Source organism: Mustela nigripes, chromosome 3 (assembly GCF_022355385.1).
Source record: "Mustela nigripes isolate SB6536 chromosome 3, MUSNIG.SB6536, whole genome shotgun sequence".
NCBI classification, from domain to species: Eukaryota; Metazoa; Chordata; class Mammalia; order Carnivora; family Mustelidae; genus Mustela; species Mustela nigripes.
The window spans coordinates 24,716,070-24,742,401 of NC_081559.1; the positions used below are offsets into that span (position 1 = coordinate 24,716,070).

Below are 26,332 nucleotides of genomic sequence, written 5' to 3' on the forward strand. Positions count from 1 at the left end.
CAAAGTGTAGTTGACATACAATAGATTAGTTTCAGGTGTACCACAGAGTGACTTGACATTTACATGAATTACAAAATGGTCACCACACTAAGTCTAGTTACCATCTGTCACCATACAAACTTACTGCAATATTATAGTTTATAGTCCCTGTGGTGTGCCTTACATCCCTGGGACTTCTTCATTTTATGCCTTCAAATTTGATCCTCTTAATCCCCTTCACCAAGCCACCCATTCCCCCACTCCACTCCGTCTGGCAATCACCAGGTTGTTCTCTGTATGTATGAGACTTTTTCTGAATTTTGGTTTGGATACTGCTGGATACTAAACACAATGTGTACATTCAACTCATTTCATTCCATATCCCAGTGGCACTTGAATCCTTATTGAAACCTTCTTCTCTATTGACTTCCAATACATCTGCTTACATCATCCCTATAGCCATTCATTCCCCGAGCTCTTCTCAGGTTTCCATTCCTCTACTCATGACTTAAATCTTAGTTCCCTGGGGTTCTGCCAACAGTAAACTTCCTGTTATTTATTCTCTCTCTTCCTAAGAGGTCAATTCTATGGATTCAATCACCATTTATATCTTGAAAACTTCTGAACTGATGCTTCCAGTTCAAATATCTCTTTTGATATCTCAACCTTTATATCCCATGACTTATTCTGACATTATTATTAGCAAAGGCATTTAAAACTCAGTGTTCTAGAACTGAACTCTGGACCTTTCCCCTAAACTTACCTATCCTGCCTTACTTCTCTCAGTGAAAGACACCACCTACTATCCCCATATCAGCAAGAACTATAAACATTTTATTTCCTCTTCCGTACTCTTACATCTATATTCTATCAATTCTATTTTCTTTAGTATCTCCCTGGCTTGTCTTCTCTTCTCCGTTACTGTTGCCACGGGTTCATTGTGGGCCTTTCCCTTTTCTTTTTAAGAATTTGTTATTTATTTGAGAGAGAATGTGTGAGAGAGAAATCACAAGTAAGGAGGAAAGGTAGAGAGAGAACCAGACTCCCAGAACACGGAGTCACCTAGGCACCTTCTCATTCCCTTTCTGGAGTAATTACTGTTCTTGCTTCCTCCAGGCTGAATGCCTTCTAAAGCCACTGACACAGGGCAGGAGGGTTCTGGCTCTAGCACAAATATGATAATGCTACCCCACCACTCCACTACCTTTTAGTACTTGGTTCCATGCCTTCAACAGTGAAAGCCATTCTACTGTGCAGCTTACAAGGTCTTCTGGGACCTGTCCACTGCCCTTCCTTCTCTTCTAGCTTCAGCTCCCTATACTACTCCTGGAAACCTAATCCTCAACTACATGGAATTCCTCACATTATTTTTTTCTATGAATCATAACCTTTTCTTGCTCATTCCACTAACTTACCTTGGACCATCTTTCCTACCCACCAGTGCCACCTGATTCTCTAACAGAATAGCTCCCAGTCATCCCACAAGATCCGCTCAGGCTTCACATCTCCAGTTTTGATTAGGTTCCTTCTTACATTCTCCAAAGAAGTCCAATTTCCATGTATTCACCTCACTTCTGCTAGAGCGTAAGCTCCTTGAGAGTTTATGGGAATTGGTTTTATGATCATTGTATCTCTATCAATTTGCACAGAAATGCCCTTCAATAAATGCTTTTGGATAAGTGAATAAATAAACTATCCTGAATAATTGATATCTGGCCATTGGTTATTCCCAGGAAGGCAGCAGATTGGTGGATATCTTTGAGATAAAACTGGCAATATGTGTACCTAACATGGACTATCTGGATCCTTCTTTTCCTCACCCTCCCCACTTCTAAATGTTTCCTCTAAACTGAAGGAAAAATCATTTCCATAGGCAAGAATAAAATCAAGACTTCTAGACTCTCCAGGGGTGGGGAGGGGGGAGGGGACAGCAAACAGGTCTTAACTCTATACAAACTCTATAATTAACTCTATAATTATATTTTATTTATTTGCTTATTAGTGCACGAAACTATTTTCCTATTTTCAGAGAACTCGACAGGCTCTTCAATAATATTTTTTTCCATATAAAACCTCAATAATTTTCCTACCTGGAAATAAATATTGGTGTCTCAAGTCCGTTTATGTTTATGATAAAAGGCCAGGGTCTCAAGCATGATCTGAATGACCATACAAAATATATTCTTGGAGACAAAACTGCACCTCTGAGTGTTTCAGTACATCAGCAATGCAGAGAGTTCCTTCTAAAGTTCAGTTTTGGAGGTTGTTTATTCTGCAGCAATTCAAGATCGGGCCAAACTGATTGTTTTTCTGGTTTAAATTGCATTGTGGACCTCAAGGAAAAGAACATAAACAGCTGGCAAATTTACAGCCTTTAAACAAAATTGCCTTAACTTGAGGGGATTCCCTTAATATTGCTTATAATTTTTTTTCTCTCTTTTTAAGAACATCCCCGTTTTACAGGAGTTCAGACCATGAAATGTGACACACAGGATGTGCTTCAAGCTAAAGTTCTCATAAAACAACAACAACAGCACAACAATCTTCTTAATGTAAATCCCTTACACATTGGATACCACAGTCAAGGTTTACTTTAGGACCTGAAATGACAAATCTCAGATAATGTTATTTCACTTTCCACCAACACTGTAATTCTGTCAGCAAAACTAGCCTACTATAATCTTAGGCCCTATACCAGAAGGATGTCCAGTAAATACAAAATAACCTAGTTATTTTGGGAATAAGCTTCACTCTCTTTGTTCTCCAGCTTAATTCCTTTGTCTACAATTTCAACCACCCTCTTGTTAATAACTCCTTTCCCTTTTCTCCTGTCCTCACACGGCTGCCCAAACCCCAAAGCTGGAGCCACGGTGCATACAATATGCTAACCATTCTCAGTATTTTGTGGGTATTAACTCACTTAATAATCTCAACAATTCTATCAGGATTCCAGGTCACAGATGAGGAGACAGAGACACAGAGAGAATCACTGACTCGTCCCAAGGTCATAGGGTCATTCCATAATGACTGCCTGCCTGGGGCACTATTCCTCAATATTGCTGAAGTATAGAGGGGACAACTGCACAAACAATCAAACTGGTACCATTACATGTGGTCACCATCCTTATCTGGACCTTTGAACTGTGCAACAATTTCATTGTTTCCCTAGTTAGCCTTTTCATTTCCTCAAAAGACTGCCTCAACCCCTCTGTTTCTTCACCTTCTCCCTCCATTCCACAGATTAGTGCTACTTCCTACTTCCTAGAGGAAACCGAAATTGTCATAGAAACTCCCTCAGCCTCTTATTGCCTATCACCATGGAGGAGGTTCCCTATCTGCTATCAAAGTCATTATTCCATGCTCTCTGGCTTTCTCAGAGACTGTCCCATCAAGAATTCTTCCCACCCCTCCAACCCTCCTTCTTTATATTCAACCTCTCTCTCCTCCCTGTTTCTTCTCCACCACCATTTAAACATGTTTATCTCACTCATCTTAAACTTTGGCCTCACAGAGCTACTGACTGGACTTCAAGTCTATATTCCCCTTCCTGCCCACTATTCCTCAATCTTTTTTGGCCTGGCTTTTGCCTTCACTATTCCACAGAAATTGCTCTTGTGAGTCACCAATAACCTTGTCTCTATCCAGATATCAGTTGCCTTCTCCACGGCATTCGACACTGCTATCACCTATCCTACCAGAAACATGCCCTTTCCTTTGCTCCTTTGATACCAATACTGTTATCTTTTTCTTCTTCTTTGAAGACTTCTCAAGTCACCTTGATGGGCTTCAACTCCTCTATCTGCCCCTTAAATGATGTTGATGCCTTAGAGTCTCTTCTTGTACTACACCAAGCTCCAGGGAAACCATGGCTACTCCCCTGGCTTCAATTACCATTCATTTACCAGATACTCCCAACTCTCTCTGCCCAGTTTAGTCAGTTCTGTTCTGCTATTCATCTCCACTTAGATGATTCATGGGCACATAGGTTCAGATTTTCTAGCATTAACTGCATTCTCTTCTACCTTCCCTCAAATTCTGTTCATTCGTCAGTGTTCTGCATCCTTGCTCAAATCATCTTCTACTTTATTTCACACATTTGGTCTATCACCAAATCATGTTGATTCCACCTCCTAAATACTGCTCAAATTCACTCTTTGCTCTCTATTGCCAGGGCCACCATCCTTGTCTAAACCATGATTTTCTTTCCCTACTAATTCAAGAACTGTTTAAATTGGTCTACCTTCTGCAACACAGCCTTCACTTCTACTCAACTCATTATCCACACTGAACCCAGTGTATTCTATTTAAAAAGTAAATCTGGTGATGTCATGGTATCAACTGCCCTTTAGATGCAATCCAAAATCCAAAGTGTAGTTACACACACACACACACACAAAGAATTAGCTCCTACCTATGTCTCTATTTTTGTCCCTGATCCTTCCTCTCATTGATTCTCTGCAGAATCTCAAATGCTTCCCTTCGTGCCAAGCTTTCATTGCACTTAGGAGCTGTTCATATGTCACTCCTTTGTCTCTTCCTCCCATTATCACCCATCGCTTCCTTAAGGCACCCTGCTCTGACTCCTAGACTAGATTAAATCTCCTTGGTGGGTGTATTCTTCATTTCATTTTTCATAATTTTATCCCATTATTTATATTCGAGATCTACTTGCACTAAATGCATATGAGAAGGAAATACATCTATCTGGTGGACATTATATATCTAGACTAAAATGTTTCCAGACTAGACTCTTATTTATACTATTTATTTTTACTAATCTTGTCATCATTTCTGTACCATAGTTATTAACTATCTAGATGGACATTAAAGAAAATGTCACTTTGTTTCTTAATTTACCCATGGCATGTCTAATAATCCATTGCTCTAAAAATCATAGAAATGTCAATCAGGCATCTTTGGTCATATAACCCAATAATGAAATAATCTGCCTATCATCTTTTTTTCTAGTTGCAAAGTATTCTGTGTCTTCAAAGATAAAGAATGAAAATGGAAATTTTTCTTTTTACCTCCATTATGAAATGTGATGTGGTGTGTGTTTGTGTGTGTGTGTGTCTGTGTATGGTGATGCCCATTTTGTTGATTTATGCTCCTCTCCCCAACAAGGATGTGACTTCCATTTTAGTGTGTTTATTCAAGCATATTAAGGAAATAAAAAGGTTTGCAATTTTTCATCAATGAAGTAGGTAATTTTCAAAAATACTAAGTTAGCTGTCAAAAGTAGAAAGTTTGTTGCTTAAAAAATTTTTTTTTATATATGACAGTTGGACAAAACTGAGTAATACAAGCTTTTCTAACATGTTTCTATCCCAAAGATAAATATATACTATTTTCTTTCCAGTGATAACCAACTTGTTTTTTGGAAAGTGAGGTCATTAAAGCATCCAAAATGGTTCCAAATGCCAAGTTTCACACACGATTCTTTGATTCTCAAAGCTGTCATGTGGGTAAAAATCACACTTATCAAAGAAACACAATAATGACAGCTCAGAGGCTGTGCTGAAACTTGAAAGTAATTGAACCATTTAACTACCATTTACTTGCTCAAAATTTCTCCTCAGGAATGACCCCATGGCTAAAAGCCTATGTTCTTGTAGCATGATGAATTCATTGCTTTTTGGATGAGCTCAGTCTATTTTGAGGCATCTTCCAAAACTCAGACTAATTATGCTATTTTCCTGGTACGCAATGGTAAGGTTTTTATCCAAGGTCTCACTTATTCTAAAGTAGTAGTTCTCAAATGTTAGCCTGCATCAAAATCACCTGAAATGTTTGTTAAAAACACAGATTGTAGGTTCCATAGCCAGAGGTTTTGATTCACTTGGCATCTGGCATGGCTGGAAAATTTGCATTTCAAAGATGTTCCCAATGATGTTGATGATCAAGGGCCCACACTGAGAATCCCTGTGCTGAAAATATGCCCTTTTCCACAACACCTAGCATTCTTTCCTACCAGGTTTATGTAAATGGTAGTTTCCTCTGGGCCATTACTAATACCTTGTTATCCACCTTGTTATCGTCCTGTAATCCCTTAATGCTGGGGGGCACCCCAGTGACTCAGTTGGTTAAGGGTAAGCATCTGCCTTTGGCTGGGGTCATGATTCCTGGGTCCTGGGATTGAGCTCTGCATGGGGCTCCCTGCTGGGCAAAGCCTGCTTCTCCCCCTCCTGCTCCCACTCAGGCTCCCTCTGCTTGTGTTCTCTGTCGTTCTCTCTGTCAAATAAATATATAAATAAATAAAATCTCTTAAAAAAATACTTCAAAAATTTTTTTTTAATTCCTCAATGCTGGTAATAATAGAAATATGAAAGTCACATGTGTCATTTTAAGTTTTCTAATTTTTTTTTAAGATTTTATTTATTTACTTGACAGAGAGAGATCACAAGTAGGCAGAGAAGCAGGCAGAGAGAAAGAGAGGGAAGCAGGCTTCCTGCTGAGCAGAGAGCCCGACGCAGGACTCCATCCCAGGACCCTCAGATCATGACCTGAGCCGAAGGCAATGGCTTAACCCACTGAGCCACCCAGGCGCCCTAAGTTTTCTAATATTATTTTAAATTTAAACAACTTTAAAATTTTTTTTAATTAGCCACTTTTAAAAAGTAAAGAAGAGATGAATTTTAATAATATATTTTACTGAACTCAATATACCTCAAATATTTTCATCCAATATGTAATTGACATAGTAAATATTAATGAGCTATTTTACTTGTTTTTTCTTACATTCAAAGACATATTAAATCTTTCAAATCTGATATTTCTTACACTTGCAGCACATCTCATTATGGACTAGCCACATTTCCAGTGTCCTCTAGGCACACGTGGCTAGTGGCTACTGTAATAAACAGCACTGCCATAAAACTTCTAGATTCAAGAAAATGAATATTGAGAGTTCTGCTTTGTCTGCCCCTTTTTATGATTTTCACTATATTTCCTCACTTCCAAATGGGTCTGTCTGCTGCATTATCAATTTATACCAGGTTTTAAGGGGGAAAAGGTTTTAATCATTAAACATATACATTGATTTTAAAATGCAATGCAAGGTAAGAATTCTCTGTTTTTATACATAGAAACATGATGCACTTGCACAGATCATAATGCACTTGCTTTTATCCTGCTCCTTTGTCCTAGTCATCTCCTTCCCCATCAGCAATCCCTCCCTCCAACAAGATAATCCATGTCAACAATGTATATTGGTACTTCCTTGTTTTTTCTCTATTTGCATATAATTCTATACCAACATACAAACAGAAGTTTGTTTATCTACATTTGTTTTATTAAAATGTTGCACCCAGCTCTCTGTATAATGCCTTTTTTATTCAATAAGAACTCAACAAAATCTCTGCAAGTCAGCTGGAGGTAGTAATACATTATTTTTAATGGTTACTGAAGAGTATGGAACAGTTCACATAATTCATTCAATATGTCCATTATTTTTTTTTTAAGATTTTACTTATTTATCAGAGAGAGAGAGGGGGAGAGAGCGAGCACAGGCAGACAGAATGGCAGGCAGAGGCAGAGGGAAAAGCAGGCTCCCCGCCGAGCAAGGAGCCCGATGTGGGACTCGATCCCAGGACGCTGGGATCACGACCTGAGCCGAAGGCAGTCGCTCAACCAACTGAGCCACCCAGGCGTCCCCAATATGTCCATGATTAACAGGCATTTACACTTATCCTGTTTTTGTTTTTTAAAAATGCATAAAAGATTGAATAGATCATGGACAGATGGGTGGATGGGCAGAGAAATAATTCAGATATTTAGATATATATAGATACCACTGCCTACTCTGCCTTTTACTACGCAATCCTTGTTATCCTTAAACTTAGACTTTCTCCCACCATATCTGGACCCTTTCTTTTGACCCTTTCTTTCCAACAACAACAATAACAAAATAACAGTTATCATTAGCAGTCCAAACAGACCATTTTAAATCATTTTTTCTAATGATCTTTCCATGGTCAACAGCTAGCTCAAACTAATAGATCTCCCCTAATTCTCCCCAGTGATGCTCTTTATTCAGGTGTTCTTTTTATCCTTCTAGCTTCCTGGTAAATAGTGAATAGGCCTGGGGAAAATCCACATAGAAAAAATTTTATTGTTGTATGTTCACTGACTTTGAAAAAAAATATATATATATACACATATATATAAATTGGCATTAATAAGATTAATTTCTTCACTGATGTTCTATTTTTTTTTTAATTAGACTACCAACCAAAGGGCCTAGAATCCATATCCCATCCAAAGTAGCCTAGATTGTAACTCAGGTTATAATAATAATCAGCATGATAAATAAATAGCAATATTTACCTAGTATCAGTATGTGACAAGCACCATTCTAAGTACTTTACATGTATTAATTCATTTGCTTTTTCAAAATCTCCAGAAGACAGGCACACTCATTTCAGCATTATTCCCACTTTACAGCTGGGGGCACTGAGATCATACCTCCTGTAAATGGCAGAAATGGGATTGAAACATGGAGGGTACAACTCAAGCCCTAATCTTCTTACCTAGTAATTAAGTGAGCAGTAAATCACCTCCTCTCTTCTTTCTTTGAACCTCAGTTCTCTCACCTGTCAAATGGGTACACTAATATCAGTTCTTCCTAACTTTAGGACTGCTGAGAAGAAATATGAAAGTTACCTGAAAACCACTGACTGCTGTAACAAGGGGAGGGCAGTCTCATTGCCGCTTGGAAAATTGGGTTGGACTATTTCATCATTTGAAGCAAAAACTGAGCAGATAAAATGTCTTCTACAATAGCAAATTAAGCCACGTTCTGGGCACACATCCTTTTGAAGGTGAGCCTGGACATGTATGTCCCACTTAGACAGGATGTGAACCCAGCCTGATTCTCCCAGCCTGCTGATGCGCCCGACATGACCGAAAGAGCAGCCAACCTTTACCCTATTGTGGAGCGTGACCACGTCCTTCCTTTCTCCGCTCTGCTCCTTGCATTTTACTTAATTGGAGCACCAGGCTATAAATCTTACATACTTAAGGGCCAGAAAACTCTCCGGAGCTCTCATACTGAAATGTGTGTGGGAGTTCAGTGATATTGAATTTTCAAATAAAATGATTAACAGGCACCTCTAGGGCAGCCTCAGAGAAAACAATCCTTCCTGAAACTTGCCACCTTAATCTGAGGCAGCTTTTCGTTCTGAGGTTTAATAAAATGGTTGGAATGTAACGTAGGGAGGGATGACTAAAGCAGGCAGACAGAGGTACGTCATTCTCCAGGGAAAGGATCTAGAAGCTCCCTTCAGCAAGTAACTGCTCTCTCTCCAGGCCTGACAGGGCTATTTCAACATGATACTGGGGAGGTTTCAGTCACTTAAATTTTAACTGCGATCGGCTCGCATTACTATTTTTTTAAGAAACATTTTCTCCAAGATTGTAATAGTTGGAAATGAGTGTACACCTGATCAGAAAGCCTATTTGCTTTTCCATGGCATAATAACATCTATCAGACTTCATGAAGCAGAGAATTAAAATCAGTTAAAAGGAAGAACATAATCCAATCCAATTCTACCCACAGACTGAGGCCTACAAGCCTACCCTTTGCTGAAACACTGATTTAGATGCCCTGCCAAAGAAATATAGAATGTTTATGGCCTCACACAATAGGAATCTGCCTCATTTATGCAGCAGGAAGATCATTTACAACCAATTTCTAAAAGACACTAAGCGTCAATAATAAATTTTCAAATCAAGGCCAGAAATTGCAATATTCAAAAGGGGATCATTAAGCAATATGAAGTTGTTGTCAGAAGGGGGACTTTCAGGGGCGTCCTACCAATTTGTAATCCGGAAGCATCTATAAAGGAGTCGTGACCAGCCTGGTTTTCCTAGTCTCTGGGAAGGAGAGACTTTATTTTAACAATAAAGGGGATCTGGATCGACAAGCAACAAGGACAGGGCATCTCCTATGGATACGTCTCCAGGCCAGGCTGGCTGCTGCCCTCTGAGGTGATCGCTGGAAACCACACTGACTCCTCAGTGAGATCAGCTTCTTGGGAGCAATTCCCACTTCACAGTTAGAGACAAGAGGTTGAAGAAAGCTGCTGGAGCTTCTCTGCTCCAAATCTTCCCCTTTACATTCATCCTTTTGCCTATTCACCCCTTCACCTATGCACACACACACACACACACACACACACACCTCTCTCCTTTTCTCTCTCTCTCTGTCATAATAGGAACTTAAATATCCCAACAGATTCTCTCCAATATGTCCCACAACATCCTAAATGCTATCAAAACTGGAGGAAATGAAAAGTAGCTCCTCCTCACAGAGAAGTTTGACTTCTGGAACGGAACACAGCAACATGCCTGTTCCATCCTTTACCGACTGTGTGGCTTTCTCAAAGTCACTCGAAACATTTCTGGGTCTCCTTGTCTCTTTGAAAAAACGAACAAAATACTACTTCATGTCAGAAAGGAATAAGGCTGTTCATGAAAATTCTTAAGAATTCCTAAAGTATTAACTAAATTCAGTCACATCGCTTAGATTTGGGTTTTGCCTGAGTTCCCTGTGACAGAAAACTGGGAGTCGGGAACAGGAGAGTGTTCGATTCTGACTGGCATTGAAGGAAATAATAGTACACATAAAGAAAGACTCTCCTCAAAGACAACTATCATATGATCTCTCTGATATGAGGAATTTGAGAGGCAGGGCAGGGGGTTGTGGGGGTTAGGGAAGGGAAAAAAATGAAACAAGATGGGATTGGGAGGGAGACAAACCATAAGAGACTCTAAATCTCACAAAACAAACTGAGGTTGTTTGGGGGTGGGGGGGTGGGAGAGGGTGGCTGGCTTATGGACATTGGGGAGGGCATGGGCTATGGTGAGTGCTGAGACATGTGTAAGCCTGATGATTCACAGACCTGTACCTTTGGGGCAAAGAATACATTATATGTTAATTTTAAAAAAAGGAAAAAAAGAAAGATTCTCCTCAAGGGAAGTAGTCAACCAGAGGGGTCAGACTAGGAGAGCTGAAATGTAGGTTCTCCTGCTGCGTATTCTCTGCCTTTTGTCAAGTCCCTTCATCTCTCTGAGTTTTACTTCCTTCACCTGTGCTATGGGATTCGTGTGAACCACCTTACAGCATTAGGGTGACTAGGAAATGAGAAAACATATACAGCCATGCTCTGTAAACTATAAAGAATTTTTCCACTCCGGGTCGGGCCCTCAACTACACTCTTGTTTACTTTCTTCAGGGACTGTCTTGAAACGGCCATGTTTGTTTTTGTGCTTTGTATCAGATTCACCCGCAGTAGACTATCAACTCTTGAAGGCAGAAATGTTGTCTTATTAACACCTATAAAACTCACGTGTAGAGCAATCTTGTTCTGAATGTTGATTTTGTGTTCTGATTGCTAGACAAAGGATACTGGCAGTCAGCCCAGAAAAAAACTCAAAGCAGGTGAAGTCTGCCCTCACTGACTCTCCTGATCCTTCTTAGCATCAGCAATAAACCACGGCCTCTTTCCGATGACTGGGGAATCTTCTGTGCAGAAGGAAAGCCTCCCTCTCCCTAAACAAGTGACAACTACCAACTATTTGCGTTTCAGCTTCCCTTGTAGCCAAGGTGCAGACCCTTGACTAACCTCTATCCCCAGGCTTACCTGCTGTAGATTTCGAACCGTAAACTAGTAAATCCAAGAAGTCTCCATTCTGACAAATACTGGTAAGAGAGGCAGTGGTGCTGACGGTTCCAGCAGCATCCAGGATCCTGGTTTGGTGATAGTGAGGCAGCAAACCGCTTTATCCGTCCCCAAGGTGTGTTTTTATTAGGTCTGTATCATGAGTTTGGCCCTTGCTCCTGATTGCATTCCTTCAAGCTTTGTTCTTTTTGGTATTCTGGATAGTCTGTATATGAAACCTCCTTTAATTAGTGTATTTTAAGCTTAAATTATCTACACGTGGTTTTGTTGTTTGACTGATAGGATCCTCCTCTCCCCCCACAAACAGCCCAGTATCTCCATTAAGAATTCTCATGATCCTGGTCCCGGACAGGACTCCTACTAAGCTGTCTAGCTAGAAATTAAATTCCCTCCCCGCCGACTAATGCCCCCCTCCCCAGGTCAAACTGCACATTTCCTAAAGCATTTTCTCTTAGGACCTCACTTTGTATAGGAATAATATGACCAATTAACTTAAGCCAATGTGTTAATTGCTGACACTAATTTAATATTACCCTGGCATCTTAGCAGATTCTTTTAATGTGTCAAAGCAAAGAAGGAATGTGTTTTACCATGACCCAGTGCCAGGGCCCTTGAGGGTTCTACTTTTTGTCTGCAATCTCAAAGGTCCTGCCTCCATCAAGACATATCATGTCTTGTCCAATCACAGGTGCCCTGTGGACCAACCATACAATGACGCTGGGGCAGTTCTTTGAACCAATGTCTTTACTTCATGATTATATATGTATAAATGCACATGCACATCTGTGCACACACACACACACACACACACCCCTACTTAAAATGTTTCAATGGCTTTCCATTGCCAAAATAATGTCAACAAGATTATAAAATTCCCAAATACTTAACACTTAGTTTTTGCAGGCCAGTATGAAGCACCAGCTCTGCATACCACCATTCTCCTAGTGACTTCCTACTACATACATCACTCTAACCCCACAGCTTTTTCCACTTCCTCAGTGAGTCCTACCCTCCCTACCCCTTTCTCCCCCTACACACCACATCTTTCCATGGACCCATAGGTCAAGTTCTCTGTTACGACCTTCCTCTGAGATCCTTTTCTTCCCAACCTTATTTCGGATTATGCATTTGTTCCTCCATGCAACCAATGTGATATCTAACATTATAACCAAGCATGGGTCTTCAGGAGATGTGATCAGAGTAGCTATAGACTTCTTTTTCTATGTAGTTCATGTATTCTTTAATGCAGAAATTTCAGGGCTCAGCAAGAAGAACTTTAAAGCCTGAGGAAATCGGCTCAGTTCTTACAACCGCAAATATGACATCTATTTTCTCCTGATTTCTTTGATTACTGAAGCCAGAAGAGATCACTCCAAATACTCTCCCTCTGATCCCCATTCCATGCAGATGCCTCCTAAGCTATCTCTGCAAGGTTGAAGTGAGAAGATGGGGAAAACATCTTGCAGGAAAGACCGAGCTGCAGGCTCCTCGTGGCCACCTCACCAGAGAAGCTCTGCTTTTACATATTTCATGCATTGCTCTCCTTTAAAAGATCTCTTTTGAATAATTTCCACTATGGAAAAGAAAAGGATCACAAACCTCTTTCTATTGTATAAGTGTGCAAATTAAGTACTTAAAGATGCACAGAATAATAGAGAAAATTATGTTTCATGAAGAATTTGGGGGGGGGGGGTGTAGAAGTATCCCTAGTCTGCTTTTCCTTCTTCCCTCCTTGCTCCAACTCTCAGTAAATATTTGAATTGCCTTTCCAGTGTTATTGCATTTCCAAAAATATGAATCCTTTCTGAGACAAGACCATATTGGGTTCCATTAGTATTGGGTTATGCAGTGCTTGCCGAAGGTCACATAGATAATCACAGAACCATGACTTGAGCCAGGACTCCTGAGTCATAGTTCACTTTCAATCTGCTTCTCATTTGGTGTACTTCTAGTACCAGTGGGAATTTTGCTGCTGCCCACAGGAAAACCAAAGCCTCACTGTCCAAGAAGCTTCTCCACGAAAAATTTCTTTTAGTTATTAGATGAATTGTGTTCTCTGAAGATTGTAAGGCTACACAATATAAAACCAATAAATCTGATAAAGATCTATAGAAAAACAGTCTCTCTTCTATTTAACCATCAAGATTCTTAACCAAGCATGCATCCTCAATACCAAAACAAACTGGACTTCTAAATTCTGATCAGAAACTCAGGATCTGGGCAATGGAAGCCAGCAATGCACTCGTCAGCATCTGCCTCTTTTTGTAGGCAATTAGAAGTATTCTATAGATTAGAGAAATTGAGTTCATATCCCATTGATGTCACTTCCTAGACATGTGATCTCAGGCAAGCTATTTTCTACCTCTGAGGCTCAGAAATAGACTTGTAAACCATGTAAGGTGCACAAAGGTTGAGAATGTACACCTTACATGGCTAACTGGAAAGATTAAATGAGACATACTCTTGGCACGAAGTAGGTGCTCAGAAAAGTATTGTTATGTTACTATTAATTGAAAATATTTCTATACCAATATTTTAGGACTAAGCCTGATATATATGCTATATATATACATATATATATTTATATATATATATAAATATATATATATAGTATGTAAGCCTGATATATATATGCCTGATGTATTAGTTCAGAAAATAATTTTGCTTTTGTTATATAACTAGCTAGTTCATACTATTTAATTTAGTTAAATAAAGATACACAGAGTTTTTAATATGTGCTAAACACAATATTAGGCCTAGACCATAAGAAATGACAGATATTCAGGTCTTACTTTTAAGGAGCTGGCAATTTCAAACATACCAGACGGATGACACTTACTGTGTTCTTAAAGATGTCTAAGAGAAGAGATCTCACCCTACAGCTGTCTACTTAGTTCTCATTTCTCTGAGAGATTCGTGTGTGTGTGTGTCTAATTCCTTGAGAATCAATGTATCTCCATCTCCTCTTATTTTAGGTGTCAGAAGAAAGAAGAGTTGGTCACCATTCTTCACATAATAAGCCTTAATTCCCTGAGAGTTATTGAGTTATTCCTCTGTCTTCTCTTTCAAGATTAAATAATCCTTATCCTTTTAACCTTTTCTCACAGGTCCTCTTTGGCAACCTTCAGTTTAATCATTTCACTGTTCCCCTCTAAGGATCTCTCCAAGTCTTTTGCACTAAATATGTTGTTTTTGCCATTGAGTTTTGCCATTGAGTTTCGCCATTGAGTTTATTCTTCTAAGCAACTTCCACACACACACAAAAAAATCTCCCAAAGGAAAAAAAAAAAAAAGATAGAAGGATAGATCTCCTATGGAAGGAACTCACATGGAACACTCACATTCTCAAAGCCCAAGTAATATTTTCGTCACCACTATTGAGGGGGAAGGTACAAAACTAGAACAGTCTCTAAATAGGGCCAACCATTCTGCTTGACAATTAACTAAATTACTTTTAAGCAGGTAAGACTATTAACCACAAACTTAAGGCTTTAGTTAACCTGAAACTCTCAGAAGGGTGATAATAAAATTACTGTTAATGAGATCAAACAGGAATTTTGGATTCTGTAAAATATCTCTGGACGCCAAGTCAGCCATTGATGTGGTTATGTTATTTATAGGCAGTGACTCTGTTCAATCCTTGCGAAGTGCAAGGGATCTTTCCTTGCATTCTGTCAATCAGTATAAATTAATACTTTCTGAGCTGAGAAAGCAGGAAATTCTAAGGGGCTCTTAAGAAATGATTTAGAGAGGCTGATCAAATATATACTGATCATAGTATAACACCAAAAACATACAGAAAGGAACAGGTAGGAAAATTAGAGCACTAGTAAAATCTCTCTCAAGACATGCACAGTGACTTGTCAGAAATCTTTTACAAAGATCTTTCCCTGCTTTTTTCTCTTATTGTGCTATTGAGATGAACCTGCCCACTATGAGCCAGCAGAATGACCTCTCTTACACACGTAAACACACACTTAAGATTCTGCAGACAAGTTTCCAAATCCCCTCAAGAAACTGAGAAAACTCTTCAGTAGATCACACTCTGCCTGTTTCAGGGACTTCTTTGTTTTGGAACCACTGTTTAGGAATCATTTTTTTCCTTCACCATCTATTAAGGAAATAAGTATACAATTGGGTGAAAAGAGTTGATGAGAATCGAGGTAGAGAGAAAAACTACTGCTTCCCCTGGGGTGGCTCCAGGCAAACAGGTGGTTGCAGTCATCGAGTTTGACTTTCAAAGCTAGTTTGGCTCTGTCCAGATTCTGGCTGGCCTAATACTGGCTGGGCTGAGAGAGGTCTGTTAACAACAGCCATGAGACAACCAACTGCATTTTGAAAAAGGCTCCTTGCCAAGTTCTCTGCAGATTTCCTTTTTTTCTGAGTCTAGAACAAATTAATGATTTCACGTGAAATCTTTCTAGGGAGGTGTAGCCCCAAAGACAGTTCAACCTGTGAAACAATGACTTAAATTCTAAAACAGTGATCCTTAAGTAATCAGCAGTTAAGATGGCCAGGAGCTTATAACCACTAAAAAGAAACACCATCCTGGGTGAGAGCAGGCAGTTTGCTAGCTGTTTAATTGTCAGTGATGACACATTATATCCCTCTTAGTCTTGCTGGTTGGTTCTTCATGAGAACCAGGCACACAGGTACATGCCCTGGGATGTTTGGCCACCAAATGAAAGAAAAGCATATGTACACAAAGGCCATTGGCAAGTATATCCACAACTGAAGTCTGGGAGCGCTAAAGCAACAGATGATTAAAATCCTAGCATATTAAATAGATTTGTGTGAACGCATTATAACTTCATAGTTGCCATTTTTATACAAGATTTCAATTATGAAGTGGAACTACAAATCACCCCTGATTTCATTTATTTGATGGTAAAGATAATCTCGTAAATTCTTATCAAGCAGTAAGAAAGTGAAAGTAGAGCACTGATATTGATGTATGTTACTTTGTAGTGGTTATGGAAAGTAGCCAGTAATGCTGGGTTGATAAATCATGAGTAGACAGAATTCCCCCTCTTTATCCAAATACGTACTTCAGAGACTTGAGCAATTTGCACCACCCCACTGCACCTTGGGAAGCAATTTTTATTCCATTTGATTTTGAGAAATAATATCACCAATACCGAATACTAGCATTTGCACCCTGGGACGAAAGGGAAAGGAAAGGAGAGAAAGAGAAGTGCAAAACGAACACTGCTGAATTTTAAAAATATTCACCTATACTGAGCAGGTGACATGTTCCGTAAAGCTTTTCTCAATCTGAAAAAGAAAAATAAAATTCCTGCTGACTTTCAAAAGCCAACCATTTAGGTCACTCTTAAAAACAAACAAATGGAAAAAAAAAAAAAAAAAAAAAAAAGATAGCCAGCAGATTAAAGGAGCTCCATTTATAAAAATCAAATGAACCTCTAACAAAGACTGTTTGAGACATGAATAAATCATCGGGTCATGAATTATTTATTGTTATCAAGAAACAAGCTGGGGATTCCAGGAACTGGACTTTGGGGAGGTGCTGAAGCCAGGCAATGAGCAAGTTCATTGTCACCTACCCACCACGGGAAGTGAGAGGACAGACCACAGGGTACCATCATCTGATGCAGACCATGTTAGACTCCCACTTGAGTTTCAGAGGCTGCTTCAGCAACATTTACACCCCAGAGGATAAAGCAAATAGAGTTTGGTCCACAGACTCATACTTCAGAAAACTGCGAGTACTCAGTAACAGACAATAAGAAGGTTTTTTGTGCACTGGATCTCCTTTTTTTGTTTTTTTAATACACATAGGGACTATGAGTTGTGTGCAAAAGAGTAGTAGAGATGGCTAGAAAGTACCTTAGTAATAAACTGTGGCGAGTAATCTGACCTACTCATTCCTGGCTTTGGGGATTGGCTTTTTTACTGGGGTCGAGAAGAGAAAAAGGGAGCCTCTGAGATTTAATCAACTAATCAACGTATATGTGTGTTCCAGGTCCAAACTGCTTTGCAGGAACAACAATAATCCCGGCTGGCATTGAAGTGAAAGTGGATGAATGTAACATCTGTCACTGTCACAACGGGGACTGGTGGAAGCCTGCTCAGTGTTCAAAACGTGAATGCCAAGGCAAGCAGACTGTGTAGGACAATTTCCCAACCGAGGAGGAGTTCTTAGGAAAGGATGCTATGGCTTCTACACTGCACATGTTCGAAACAAAACAAAACAAACAAACAAACTCCTGCCAGCTACAACAGGGTCACCAGCAAAACCTTTTAGGGTTGACAAAAGTGAATATTTTACTAAGAGGAAATTTCTCTCTTTCCCTCTTGCTATATAAAAAATATGTGGTATATAGCTATCGAAACCGCTTTTGTAATTATCCGTGCTTGATGGTGACTTGACCACTGAATTTCTGAAACTAAAAGGAAGAAACAGCCTCGTATGGGCTCCTTCTCTGGTGAGACCTCTAGCCTGCCAGCTCACCGTCCGCCGATTTGCTTCATTTCTACTCTTCTGTACATCACCACCCATGGCATTTTTCTCTTGTAGAATTTCTTTTCGTATTTAGAATCTATGGGGCCAGATTTGACGGCACGGTTAAGTTTGGAGTGGTGTCATATAAGATTTAGTAAAGGAATATTGGGGGTGAGGACCCTTCCTGACCAGGAGGGCACAAAAGCAACTGACCATCCCTCCCCTTGGGTGAAAGATGCCCTGTAAGGTTCAGAAAACGAGAGCCACCTACAGCTGGACCCACTGCTGGGGCAGGGCGGGGGCCCAGGGTTTGGTGCAGTATGTGGGAGATCACAATTTAATACTTACAAACCACACATTTCAGACACAAAACCTTGAAACTGCCAATCAAAAACTAATATGTGAAAAACACCACGAGCTTGACTACAGCATCCAAAGGGAGCCAGGAATTCACAACTGTAGCATTAATCACTAGACTTTCTCACGATGCCGAATTCCAGTTCGGCTTGTAAGTCAACACTCTACACCCGCTCTGTCACCTGGCCCTCCTCCATACCAGAACCAGGGTGAGTAGCCCCACTGTGAATCTGAATCCTTCTGGAAACTCCTGGCTTTTGAGTTCAGATCTGGCTGCAAGCCAGGAGTACCCACAGGCAGTTTTATGGTTTGGGACTGTGTTTGCCCTGTTTTCGTAATGACCGCTCAGCCCTAGGTCTAAAACACAGATTCAGGACACTCTTTCCACCTCAAGTGCTGATTTAAATTCAAGATTAGGGTAGAGTGAGTCTTGCACAATACAATTCCATTTGTTGAACATTTTTTAAAATGTATATATTCGATACTGAACAATTAAAGTGAAACTTTGAAGCGTCTCAAGGTTGCCCTGGTAATGCTGCTCGTATAGTAACAGAACAATAAAATACACAGGGTATCTGATGCCACCTCGAGTCAAGATTCTTGAAACCACATGGTGTAGTTAGTTGCTTATTCCGCTCTCCTGTCTTGAAAACCCTGGCGCAGACCTGGCAGGATCCTTGAGGAAACTTTAAGGTTTTCTTCATCACCGATGTTTGCTTTTCCACTCCCACCCGAGCCTGGGCTTTGCCGTAGCTCTCACGATGTGCCGCATTCCAGAACAAGGTTTTTCAAGATGAATTCTGTTGACATTTGGACTAGATAATTCACTGTTACGGCGGGGTAGGGGGAGCTGTCCCGTGCACTTTTAGGACATTTAGCAACATGGTTGACCTCTATCCACTTAATGCCAATAGCAACACTCTTATTGTGACAACAGATGGTCTCCAGGCATTGCCAAATATCCCCAAGGAGTGGGGAAGGGACAAAACGTCACCTGGTTGAGAATGCGTGGTTCAGAATAATCAGTACAGACCGGTTTCTGCCAGGGTGGCATACTGTGCAAACTCTGGCTCAGCCCGTGGCTTTGGTGAGCCTCTAAGCCCTCTGGGACATGCACAGTCTGCAGCCCCAAGGGCAAGAGGTCAGTCTTCTCCCAGTGGAGTGATGCTTCTGTTGCCATAGGTCCACTCTCAGGACACACTTCTTTAGTCTCATCAACTGGGTTTTCATTTAAAACGGTCAGCCTCTCCTCCCTGGAAGCTCCTCCAGTCATCAAGAAAGAGTTGTCATTTCCAGAATTAACGTGTTGATGCCTTGGACCTGACACTTCTCACGTACACTGTGCTCGTGTGTGATACAAACAGCCATGCAGGGCCCCTCCGAGGAAGAACATCACGCTGCCTTCTCTTAGAACACCAATTTGCAGCAAGGTTGGTGCCTTTTGTTGCCACCATGGATACATCACATAGACAGTCATGAATCATTCATGAACAATTCTGCATGATTTATTCCTGCACTCCAAAGTAAAGGCCTTCTATACTTTAGATTGCGTCTAGACAGAGATGTAGCATAGAGCTTTCTTTGCCCTGAGGTTGCCTGGTGCCGGCTTCAAAAATCCACTCTCTTGGAAAGAAATAATAATAATAAATGACAGGAACAAGGTTTGAAACCCAGAAAATATCATTAATAGAGCCATGTAGCATAGTACCCTATCTATTATTAAGGAGTTACTATGTCCTTTCTAGGAAACAGAGAGTGCAACTGGGGAGCCAGGGTTCAAACAATTTGCATTAAAGTCTTGGCACAGTGATAGTTGCAGCAGGAACTTACTAGAATGGAGTGTAATATCCATCAAGAAGCTCTTTTCAGAGAGCTTGCAGAATGAAGGCTGCTCTGTGGTCTCTGTTATCAGCCAGAGAGAGGGATTTTTTTTTTTTAATCGTTGTTGTCGGATTTCTTTTTTCCTCTGAGTTTCACTACAAGCTGTTTCCTTTAAGACTTTGTAGCACTGACATTTTTCTCCCTTTAGGGAGAGATGAACCTATACTGTGACAGAATTTCTCATAAACCGATAAATATTTTACAATTTCCTTCTACCCAGGTCATTGAGAAATTCTTTCCAAACTCTGAACAACAGAGTTCTGGTCTCATCTGTTTTGCTTTCTTTTTTTCTTTTGAAGGCTTTGTTTGCAGCCCCACTGTCCCCTCTGTCTCCCATTCCTCCTGTCTTTGGTTCTCTGCTTTAACTACAGCTTTGTTTAAATAAGGGATCAACATCCTGTTTGTCAGCTGATGCCTGTTTAAAACGATTCAGTTTCTAAAAATCTTTGAAAAATGGTGTGCCTGAAAACTAGTGAGAAAAAAAAAAACACAACTAAACACTAAACTGTAAAAAGGGGATTCTAGCAACAATATTTGATGTGTAAAAGACTATATTATTAAAAAATTATTTTGTTAAATATAAAGTGTGTTAACCAGCAAACATTGTTTGTGGTATATTTTCCTTCCAAAATTCTCTCTCCTCTCTACCCTCATCATTTAATAACTAATCCTTAGTGACTTCTATCATCTGAAAATACATGTGTCATTAGAGCTATATTCAATTAGATTAAAGCATCAGCTTTAGCATTTTTCTGCATACATTTTCATTGTTCATAATATAAGTTCAGGCTGACTTAGGGATCAGACAGGAAGTTCAAATAAACTAGCAATGAGTGTAAGTGATAGGAAAAATGTTTTCTTAATCCTGCATCCATACATAATACAAATTATATTTTATAATTATTGGGTGCCTTCTCTGTTGGCTGGCCCTATTCTGGGCACCAAACCCATAGTATCCTGTTCAAGCCACACAGCACGCCTGCCAGGGAGGGGTTCTTAGTATGGCTGCTTTGCTGATGAGGGAACCAGAACACAAAGAGGTTAAGTGATTGACCCAAGGTCATTTGTTCATAAGTGGAAACACAGGAATCTTGTATTATAAATATACACAAGCATACATAAAAATCAAGAAAATAATACAGTATAAGGAATGTCCATCTACCCATTGCCCAGACTCGTTATCAGGATTGTGCATAATTCTTCAGCTATTTATTTTTCTTCCTCAGAGTATTTTGAAGAATTTTTTATTTTTATTTTTAGAGAAAGTGAGAGAGACTATGAGCAGGGGGAGGGGCAGAGGGAGAGAGAGAATCTCAAGCAGACACTGAGCATGGACCCCCATGCAGGGCACCATCTCATGACCCAGAGATCATGACCTGAGCCGAAATCAAGAGTCGGACGCTTAACCAGATGAGCGACCCAGGCAGCCCTTTCCTTGAGTATTTTAGAGCAAACATCAAGTATCCTATCGCTCTAGCCCTACATCTCTAAAAAAAAAAAAAAGGGACAGTTTCTTACCAAACCATGTTACATTACCAAAGTCCAACAAAATCAAGAATTCCTTAGTGTCACCTAATAGTCAATCCATATTAAAATTTCTTAGATTTTCTAAGCTATGAGGGATGGGGGTACATTATCTAAATCATCCATGTAGTTGATGTGCCTCCTAAGTTCAAAATGAGGCTTTCACCCTCCCCACTGACAGCTGAGAACCCTGAACAGAGTTGTGAGTTTGCCATTGTGTGCTGGGAAAATTACTCTTTTAAAGCTGCAGGTTCAACTCCCCGCTAGGCGTTGAGCCCACTCATCGAGCAGTGGGCAAGAGGCTTTCTGTCAAATGACCTCTGGGGACAACCAAGTGCCTCAGAGCGAGAACTGCTGTGGACCACCAGCACCCATGGGTCACTGCCTTCAATGTGCATGTAAGCTCTCTTTCAGGCATAAGAGCAAACTGTTTTTTTTTCCCCTTGAGATAAACATCCTGCCTAACACAGAGTAAAACTGAGCAGAATTTTATAAATCACCATCATCTTCTGCCTTGTTGAAGGAAGAAAGAAAGGAAAAAGTCAAGCACTAAAAAAACATCAGCATGGAGTCTCCACACATAGGTACACGCACCCAGCATTCCACCAACCTTTTCAGAAAACAAGATTAGGTTTTTTTCCTTGCTTTTCAATTTCCTGTGCATCCAATTCTCTGCTCCCTGTGTCCCTTGCAAAGGGTTGTTTACAGTTCATTTCTGATTTGAGTTTCATGGGAGGGCACTTCAAAGCAAACCAGAGAAAGCTATGAACTGTGATTAGAGTCCTGGGTTTGTCGTTATTTGAGGGCTTACCACGTTGAGACTATTACTCTTTTAAAGAAAAGTACCTTCATGATTTTGAAAGACAAATGCTGTCTGAGCCAGCAACCTCACCTGTACCTTCTTACCACATTTGTAAGGGATTTATAACTTGAATTGGAATGACAGTCTTATTGGGGAGCCTCAAACTGTACTGCCTGGTGTGAATACCTGATTATTCCTGACCAAACTTATACATCCAGAAGACACATTGCTCTTTTAATGAACAGAAAAAACCAGTATCATCATGCCTTTCATAGAGTATGAATTAAATGAGTTGAATTAAAGGAATTTCTCTTAAGTACTCAAAATTTGTTTTACACTTCAAATATTGTCAGTTGTGGCAGCAATCTGATGGCTTTTTTTTTTTCAACTTTCAAAAATCTTGAACTCATAGTTCTTTGAAGCCCAAACTCTAACTTAATCCCAATACTTGCCTTACCAACCTGGCTTTGAATAGAAGCACTTTTAGGAAAGTGCTTTAAAAATTGAATTATAGAACTTTCCCAATGAATACTTGTGTGAGGTGGGTGTTTAGGAAGGAATTTGGATAGAAAGAATATCCACCCTTTCTTGAGCCCTCTCTCTGTGTAAGACACTTGTATTGGCTACTTGATATGAGACAATGATTTATGTTCATTTATTCAACGATCTTTATAACCATGAAATTATACACTGGTATTCCCATTTTGCAGACTGGAACACTGAGATTCAAAGAAGTTTTATGATTTTTGTCCAGTTCATACAATTAGAAACCAGGGAGTGGTAAGAATTAAAACAGAATACAAACCATAAAAAAAGCTTAGAATAGAGAATAGCACATAACAAGAGCATTATCAGGACTGGTGGTAACATAAAAGAGATTTCATGGATAAAGTAACCTGGATTTGGTTCTTGTAGCTTGAGCACAAGTTGAACGGGCATTTAGGGGATGATATTGTAGCACAGGAAAATAAGTAGGCTATTTGGAGTGTGAAAAGCAGTCAGGTATAATGTGACTGAGGTTAGAGATAGAGGGATATGGTGAGAGATGTGTCCAGGAAGGAAACCCAATTGTTAGGCCCTGAGAGATCATGCTACAAAAATTGGATTTGGCTTTTATTGATCCTGTGCATTATTTTTACATCAAAAAAGAAGATGAGATACATTTTTTTATTTGTGGCCTGGAGAGAGGGGGGGGGGGGGGGGGGGCACTAATGAGAGACAATTACAAATGTCCAGGAAGGAAGAATGAGTATCTGATTCTATAGTGGTGAAGGTCAAACAAATCAGTTGAGGCAAAAGGATTTCATGGCGGGTCCAGTGGGGATTCGAGAATTAAAATAGTCCATGTTTCTAGTTCAGGTGATTGGAAGGATATTGATGTTCAATAACCACCACCAACAATGTGGAACCCAAGCTTTCCTTGGAGGGGTGAGCATGTACTCTCATTTTAGGACTTGGGCATCAGAGGGTACTGGTAATATCAGGTATTGAGGATCAACCTCAGATATGCTTATCTCGAGGACAGCCCACCTTCTGTTTTATTTGCCAGTGCTGTTTCCATCTCGGTTTGAATAGCTGACATTGGAAGAGCCAAGGTTCTCCACTGGTCTTACATCTTATAGTAGTATTCTCGAAATGGAAGTGAAAGATTAGAATGGCAAGAGTCTCAAAATTATTCTCTAGTTTGAGGCAATATTACTCTTACCATAGTGAAGCAATGTGCTTGCATATTGTGATACAAACTGTTTATAAATTTCTAACACCTCTCTCCACAGAATATAAAAATATTGGTTTCATTTTCATATTGGCAGTCATCAGCATTCTAGAAATTCAAAACAAGGTATTAATTTAGCTTTCCACTGTGGCCTTCGCTGCTTGTGTGTTCACACACACACACACACCCAGGACATAAAATTAAATGACAAGTTGGGTCCTGGGAAAGCCTTTTGATTTGAGATTTCCAAGGATGTCCACCCTGCTCCCATTACATTTTTCTTTGCCTGTGTTTGTTTTTCAGTTTCATGCCCTTTTTAATTAATCACAACATTGGGTCAGCCAGACCCATTAACTGCATTTCTCATTTAGACCTTTCAGAGATGCAGTTGCAGATGCAATTTAATTTGTTGACCCATGATCGATAGCAATTAATAGCATCTCTTTAATCTTGTTGAAAGGTTGGTCTCTGGCTTCCAGTAGCTACCATCTCAAGGGAAAGGTATCCACACATGCAAGAGATTTAGCTCCTAGGTGGTAGTTGCTCTCCACTGCCTACTTTTCTTGTGACTTAGGATGCATTTCAGAAGGCACCACTCTCTAGGACATTTTCAATTATCATAAGAAAGTTCATCTGGGCTCCAAGATTCCTCTGCTGCAAGTTCATCATGTAAATGTTATGGACCAGGAACCCTGACAAAAATACTACACAGCACTGTTTAAATTCAGAACAGATTTGACTTTTTAAAGTGTATTATGTTAATAAAGCAGGTTTATCAAGGTTCCTGGGATTTCTCCATGTTGTCTTGTGGCTAACCCAATCACTGCAATCTAGTATTTTCCTCTTATCAGTCAGAATAATTCAAGAGTTTGTTTGTTTATTCAATAGGCAATGTTTCAACTAGGAAACTAGACACTTGCTAAAGCTGAATAAGGCATTTTTTTCCAGTTTTAGGAGTTTATGGTCTGCTGAGGCAAAGAGCAAGGCAGTTCCACAGTAACAGACAGGAAAGTGCTATGGTCCAGGTATGAGCAGGTACGCTGAAAATATTGGCAAAATGCAGTGCATCATCGTGGCCTGTGGGAAGTCTTCCTAGGAGATGGAACTTGTAACATGAGTTTCAGAAGAGAAATAGACTAGATGAAGAATGAGGGAAAGAGTCAATGTCTGCTTGCAGTATATAACGTGAAGTTTCTACTGACAGCTCCAACCACATAACTGCCCCCATTTTGCTGATAATGAAATCCATCTAAATTGGTAAATATGTGTCTGACACCAAATCAAGGGCTTTGAGCAAATGAAAAAAGCAACAATGGGCCACCTTCATACTGTGAAGGAATCATTTATTTGTCTTGGTGTCATTATCCCTCTTTCTCTATAGTCAATTTGCTGGCCAGTGGAATGCCCTCTCCTCTCTCCAATTTTTGGGACCCAGTACACTGCAGTTTATCAAAACTTATCCTTCCTTCTTAGCAGAAATTTGGGTAATGCCATCTTTCAATGGCGTTTGCATCTTTAGCCTCATTTATTGACTTTTCTTACTTGGTGCCAGATTCAACTGTGGAAACAGAAGGCTATGGCCCTGGGGGAAAAGCATCAGGAAACAAGAAAGAGATATTTTTGGGCAAGAATCCCTTTCCAAATACTTGGAAATGACAACATGAATATGGGAAGGCACTCCGTAAACTATAAGACTAGACTTGAAACCAATTGCCAAAAATTTTCCTATGTTACAATCTTTACATCAATAATGGAAAGATGTTAAGCATCATCTTGCAGATAAGATTTGACGTTACTGGGTATATAAATATAAGGCATACAATTTGTAAATTGCAAGAATAAAATCTCTAAGGTGCATACATGTATATATTTGTATCTATGTGTCAATAGCAGCAGGTCTACATATCTATGAAAATTATAAATGGCTAGAG

General features: G+C 39.8%; 1 protein-coding gene across 1 annotated transcript in view; it reads left to right on the forward strand.

Moving 5' to 3' along the window:
* Nucleotides 1–17,792, forward strand: part of VWC2L (von Willebrand factor C domain containing 2 like) — a 159,163-nt gene extending 141,371 nt beyond the window's left edge. Inside the window, exon 3 of the mRNA XM_059392667.1 lies at nucleotides 17,644–17,792. Coding sequence (XP_059248650.1) covers nucleotides 17,644–17,792 — 149 coding nt within the window. The remainder of the gene's footprint in view (nucleotides 1–17,643) is intronic.
* Nucleotides 17,793–26,332: the final 8,540 nt, after the last annotated feature.